This window comes from Cryptotermes secundus, unplaced genomic scaffold (genome assembly GCF_002891405.2).
Source record: "Cryptotermes secundus unplaced genomic scaffold, Csec_1.0 scaffold101, whole genome shotgun sequence".
NCBI lineage: Eukaryota > Metazoa > Arthropoda > Insecta > Blattodea > Kalotermitidae > Cryptotermes > Cryptotermes secundus.
This window is the reverse complement of record NW_019720704.1, coordinates 689,940-696,944: the sequence shown is the minus strand read 5'-3', so window position 1 is coordinate 696,944 and position 7,005 is coordinate 689,940. Positions and strand designations below refer to the sequence as shown.

The 7,005-nt window shown below is 39.3% G+C and overlaps 1 protein-coding gene across 5 annotated transcripts in view; it reads right to left on the bottom strand.

Annotated features, from left to right (window-relative positions):
* LOC111870922 (vacuolar protein sorting-associated protein 13D) overlaps positions 1–7,005 on the bottom strand; it is a 232,195-nt gene that overhangs the window by 97,729 nt on the left and 127,461 nt on the right. For all 5 annotated transcript variants that reach the window (XM_023863569.2, XM_023863598.2, XM_023863561.2 and 2 more), the window contains exons 36-39: positions 4,053–4,174; positions 3,489–3,679; positions 2,362–2,586; positions 1,958–2,102 (exon numbers count right to left, since the gene is read on the bottom strand). In XM_023863569.2, the coding sequence (XP_023719337.1) occupies positions 1,958–2,102; positions 2,362–2,586; positions 3,489–3,679; positions 4,053–4,174 (683 nt within the window). The remainder of the gene's footprint in view (positions 1–1,957; positions 2,103–2,361; positions 2,587–3,488; positions 3,680–4,052; positions 4,175–7,005) is intronic.

The window sequence follows — 7,005 nt, the reverse complement described above, 5'->3', positions numbered from 1 at the left end:
TAAGTTTACCTCATTTAATTGCAATATTACTGTATTATTGTATAGATACTATGTATTCTAACTTGACTTGTTCCATATCGTATGGTGTCTCACCTGTACTGGATTTACGGAAGGTAAATAAAATTCAATTCAATTCAATTCAATTCAATTCAATTCTTGTGCCCCCATCATCAGGGTTGATGTAGTGAATGACCCCCCCACACACAGACACACATACACATGCATGCACGCAAACACAAGGCTTCTCCTGAAAATGTAGTTATTATGTTCCTGCTTTCCAGCACGGAGCAGCTGCAAATGGTGGGCTCAGTGCCATGCCATTGAGCAGTCTGTGTTTTTATATCAAGTGAGGTTATGTTAGAAGCTCTCTGCATATCAAGGAAAGCTTGTGTTCAATTGCACTTGAACTGTGCATCACAAGTTTAATAAGTGTAATTTCTGTGGATTTTCCAGTTTGGTAGGCATTTTGCTTTTGACAATGCAGAAGACACTCCCCCAACACACCATCCTTAATATGTCTGTCCACTAACTTCTCTACTGTCTTTCAAGTTGGTTGAGGCTACAAGCCGGAAGGTCGCGGGTTCAAGTCCCGCTGAGGTCATTGGATTTTTTTCAATTGACCTAATCCTTTCAGCCACCCTATGGCCCTGGGGTCGACTCAGCCTCTAACAGAAATGAGTACCAGGAATTAATTAAATAATTTTCCTGGGGAGTAAAGTGTGGCCAGCGCATAAGGCTGACAACCTTAGCACCATCTTTGAGCCGATTGTCTAGATAATGTGGGACCCTCAACATCTCACAACCCTATGGGCCTTCACGGCCTGTTACAGGTATAGCTTTACTTTACTTTTACTTCAAGAGAAAGAATGATACTCTATCAGAGTGATAAGCTTTCACATGAGTACATTAAGATATTCCAGGCTCTGGTGCTAATGCCGATTTCACTTGTCTCCAAGTTACAGAAATATATCCATGTTTGAGACAAGTTCTAAATCATCAATCAACCCTGTGTCTGGAAAGTGGGCTCTGAAAACCTCTTTCAGACTTCCAGCTTTATGATGAGTGTATTGAGTGTTGGGTAGCTTGATGCTGCTAACCCTGTTAGGGGCCTGTTTTTCCATGACCCTGGTGATTCTGACACTGTTTGATATTCCTGTCACATGGTACTCCATCAGGAAAAGGCATCGCACTGATATATTTATATAAACATATATATACACACACACACACATTAGTGGCATATAGCCATTCACCTCATTGACCCTGATGATGGAGATGGAGAATATTTCTGAAATGCTGGTTTAAACTTGACACTGACAGCTGATTGCCCGAGAAGATGTTAGCATGTTTAGTCACCAGGAAGGCTTCAAACCTTACATACAAAATTTTTAATTTCAGAATAACATACCAATAATAAACGATACNTTTTAAATTTAAAATTTAGAGAAAATTTTAAAAGATTTTAAAAACATCATAACTAAAGATTTTTAGAGTGCTACTACAAGAATATCGGGTTTGACGTGTGCAACATAATCTACATACCAGACACATATCAACGATGTAGATGTTGATAATACGAAGAACGTGACATTGTGTTTTTAAATGTTAAGTTTTAGACTGGGTTCAGTGTGGCAGCAACGTTAAGAGTATACACCTGATGATGGCCGATAGAGGCCGAAACATGTAGTGTAGAAGGAACAAGATCAAAGACATATAAATGTATATTGTTTGCACTTAGGACGGAGTTTGTATCGTTTATCATGTGGAGTGCAGCAGGATGCGTAAATACGTATAATATTGTAACATACCAAAGTTAAGCTTATATAATCTGTGCTTAAATGTTTCTTACCTAAACAGTGGCCTATATGAAACTGGCAGAAGGGTTGTAATGATGATCAGATTATATCTGCATTTTTATTTGTATTTTCCAACATGTCACAGACAAACATTTACTTACTCTGAACATTTGCTGGTTGCTGGTCATGATCTGAATCGTGGCTCCTAGCCCAGAGTGTCTGCTTTGGGAGGCTGTTAAGCATCTGGATGAACATTCTCATATCATGATAAGAGAGACGAATGTTTAACTGCTGATGCATCTGGATCTGAAATATTTAATTACCTACAATGAATATGACTGCAACATTTATCATCCAGAAATAGGGGATTTTCAGATGTGGTTCTATGCCGTTGCATGTCTCATTTCAACTGAGTACAGACTGTTCTCATTCTAAGTGAACAGGGATAAAAAAATGATCACTGATAAGAAACCCACTTAACAGTGAGGGCCAAATTTCGACAAGAGTTAAGATTTAATTGGGACTGTGACATGACAGTACATCCATAGCAATGGTAAAGACTCACTTCCAACACTCTGTCAGTTTGTGAGACAGCAGCATCTGGGATGCCCCTTGTGGTCCCACTGTGCAAGCGGTGTGTCACATCCATGTTCACAGTCACAGGGTCAATGATTGAGAGAGCAGTCTCATCCTCCATGCCCAGGATGCAAGAGAACATTTCACAGTGGTTCAGATTGCAAGACAGGGGCTTGTCAGCCAGTATGGGGTGATATGACACAACAGTTGTGCTCTGAAACAAATTGGTGAGATTCTGCTGCATGAATTGAAGTTAATAATCTCAGTATTAAATTTTCTCCACTTAGGACTGTTCTCATTTTATTGTCCAAATCTACTGCTCCCAAAAGAAACAATGAAACGTGGGTTCCACTGCATAAGTTTATCCCTACTGCCACAACATGAAGTAAGAATACAGCACTACCACAAACACAAATCAGAAAGCCATGGTATTAGATCTAACTACAAATTTATTTACTTTGTTTGCTGCATACTCCCTCTCACACACTTGCACACACATTTACTATCAACCAGTGGCTAATCTTGTTCAAATATCCTTATTCTTAGTAACAGGTGGGTAAAAGCAAAATATTTTGGTTCCCTTCCACTCTGTTCTTCCACTTGCGGCTCAGGAGAGAAGATCCTTTCATGCTAGTTTGAGCACCTTGTAGAAGACCACTGAAACATGCTCATAAATACAAAATGTTTCACCCCTAAGTTACGGCTGTTAATTACTAATGAAGCATGGCAAACATACTTTGATTTACAGGTTTCTTTATAAACATCCTGCACAAAATATGTCTTGAGATTAGCACCATGTAGGAGGTAACAAGTTGGGTCAAACAGAAATATTTTCTTATGGACTGTACAATGCACCCATATCACATAAGGAAAATTATACTTGCCAACTGCAAGGCATGAAAAAACAGTAGGCAGAATTTTCTGGGCAGGAGGAGGGGGCATGTGTGCATGCTCATGCATATATACACAACCCAAACTCAGTGAAATTACCACAATCACAGGAAGAAATAGCTTAGATTATATATTATAAAATCAATAAATTCAACAGGTATATTAAGAAGCCAGTTCTAAAATAACTTAGTTCTAAAATAACTTTTCCTAGAGACACCTTGTTACCTTCAGGATGACTGCATTTGTGTCCCACTGAGATGTGTCTTCCACAACCACAATTTCAGAGTCAGTGATATTAAGTTTGAATTCAAATGGAACTTCCTCAGCCAGCTGACCCTTCATGGTACTTGCTTCCCCATTAGATAGCTGATCTGATTTGGCTGAAATATCAGTACGGCTGATTTGGTTCCCTGAAGCTGTAATATTCATGGATAATTACTGTTGAGGATTTACAAGAAAGAAGAATGTTGTGATACCTCAAATACTGTATAAGAGAAATGAGAGATTCTCTAAAACTATTTAATTACACATTGCGGCTATTAAGATCTACAATACAGTAACAAAGCAGGAATGGCAGCTCTTCATGTCATAACTGGCTCTAGAAAGTATTAATCCTCTCTCCAGCAGTCATCAACCAGTCGCCACACAATGTTCACATTGTAATATAAGCCTTAACTAATACAAGCCAGACGCTGATGTCAGGGTGTTTAGCTGCAGCTGCTGGCCCACTGGTTTAGGCTGACGTTCAAATGCTTAGCAGTGACTGAGTAAGATGTCCTTTAAACTAACCTCCATAAGGATTGTCGACATTCTCCATAATGAAGTCTCTGACAGCTTCCCACCAATCCAAAATGGCCATGAGCCGCATGTTGTTCAACAGGATAGTGAATTTTGAGAAATCTCGCCTCTTCCTGTCAAATAACAAAGTGTAGGATTCACTTACTGCAGGTCATGTTACACTTGTGCAACATCTAATCAAGCCCTTCCAGAAATACAACATAAGAACAGAGTAGACATATAGTATGTTTATATTTATCACTAATTTCAAGTAGCAGTTATTGTGAAGCCAAATGAAGCAATTCTACACACTTTTGTTAACACCCAAAGGCACACAAAGGCATCATACTGGTCCGTATCCAATCCACATCTTCATGTTCTCACACAGCAAAATGGCACCTATGTGAAATATTTCCAATCTGACGAAAGACCACTATACCATATGAAATGAGGTAAGGTGGAAGGCTATAGATTAGGCACATGTGAGTATCAAATTATCCAGATCGAAATGAGAAAAAGAATTCTCCATCTTGAATCAAATGTTAATTTTTCATTCTGAATTCTGAGTATTTTCTGATAACTGCATTTGCTCTACACATTGGGACACATGTGACTGGTATGGCATCTGCACCTGAATGGAAGGCAAGTCTTTTTCCCACATTAAGGGTGACAAAACTATCATGAATCTCAGTGTCATATATTAAATGCTTTCAATCAGTATTATGCTTTCACTTTGTTCATAGCACAGCTCATGCTAACATGCTCTGACAGCAGCAACAAAGAAAGCAAAATACAGATATATGTTTCAAGGTCAGAAGCTGTAAGTTGCCATAAAGTTTCCCAAAATACCATCAAAGTTATGAAGCACAAGCAATAAGTCACCAGTGTATGCTATCATGAGATTCTGCGCCAACACAATTGTTGCTGGCAGTTTATACCAAGGAAAGGGAATAATGTGTCAAAAGTAACAGGCATCGCATTTCTCATTTATATTTTAACCTTTATGAGCCGAAAGACACCGTATGGGGACCTTTACATTATGCCGAGATGGCCGAAGGACACCGTATGGTGACTCGCAGGCCGCGTGTGCGCAGTGTTTTAAAATCTAATTTTAATATAGAAATTTTTGTTCTACTTATATTATTTTTGGACACCAGCTTTATAAGTAGACTGTTTTCCCTCCTGCATCATCTAACTGAATGTTGCATGTCACTGAATGCAGAGCCCGACATCGCAATTCATGCACTTTGTCCATAATTAACCGTTTTCCACGCGAAGCGCGCACACGCAATGTTAGTCTTGTATTAGCAGGAAGTAAGCCAGTGATGGCGAGTGGTGTCCTCTATTCATAATGCTTATAAAACATCGCAATTTCAACTATGCACCATGGCCCCTTTTCGCATTGAAGAAGTCGAAATTGAGAGGCCGCTCATAAATCACACCATTTTGAATGCGTTACGGTTTATTCTGAAGGGACATGGAAGCAGGTGGAATCAGGTGATAATCCAAGAACTGCCTCTGTGTGGATAGTCCGACAAACGTGACTAAACAAACAGAGTTTCATACGGCAATGTAGGATAAGAACTCGCCCACACTCAGGTATACAGGAAGCCTACCTGACGGGAGAATGTGCAGTACGTAAACATCTTCTCCTATTGCCAGATAAAAAACACAGACAGTGCATCAGCACCATGCATTTATACTGCAGAAACGTATTGTGCAGAAGCTTTATGCATTTTTGTGGACACGCACAAAATTGGGAAAAATTTTTTTGGAATCAATGTAACAATTTTTACAGATTCTAAAATCTGTAAATTACAGTATCTGATTCTATATACTTTCTAGATAAAAGTAGCGTTTATTTCGTTCGTTTATCACAAAAATTGTAGAAATCACAGCATTTTGAGTAACATGATTACAATTTTTATTACTCTACAATGGCAGGCATTTAAATTAACTCCGTCCCGCTGCCACTACCGGAATTTAAATGGCCTGTCCCCTAATCGTTAAACCTGTGATGATCAAATATGGAGAACAAACACACTGTGAAACACAGCAAGAAAATAAGTGTCCGTCAAGACAAGAATCCTAAGATGGAAACAACAAGATTTGGAACTTATGCCATTTTTATGTGAAAATTGTTATTCATGCAGAGTCAAAGACAGAATCGAATGCCAGTTTTGTGTAATGTCGTTACTCAGTGTGAGGTTAAATTTTAAGTTCGGTTCAGGGTGAAGTGTACAAATGATTCTGAAGAATCTTTACAGTGAAGGAAGGTCTTCATTCTAATAGTAGTATTAACCATCACACATCAAGGCAATGAAAATGAACTGTCTATATATTTCAGTATGCTATCCAATTACATGATCACAAATGATCACAAATGTAAGTGCAAAATCTGCTGTCATGAAAACATCAGGCAATGAAAAGATGCAAGTGATTGTAACACAGACAGAATTGGCAGGCAGCATCAAAGCACACTATCAGAAAGTTTCCGGGCTAGTTTAAAAGCATCACACAAATTTGGTTGTGCCATAACTCAAGCAGTTAGTCGCTGGCTTCCCACCGCAGCGCCCTGGGTTTGATCCCAGGTCTGGTCAAGTGGGATTTGTGGTGGACAAAGTGGTGCTGGAGCAGGTTTTCTCAGAGTACTTCAGTTTCCCCTGCCAATCTTCATTCCACCAATTGCTCCACAAAACAGTTGGAATCTAGCCAGCGGAGAGTTACGAGTTAGCCAGGGAGTCAGTCAACCAGTCAGTTGTAGCCTAGCCTTCGCAGGCCAAGTAATTGTAATACTGCATATAGCAGTAATTGTGAATCTGTAAAGGCTGTGATTGTAAGAGCGAGTGGAATAAATTCGCTATATCCAATAAGGCGTGAAGTTATTTGTCGCGTTATACACCCAACACGTGACAATTTGGTGTCAGAAGTGGGATTGGACTTACACACGTGATCAACAAGTTTC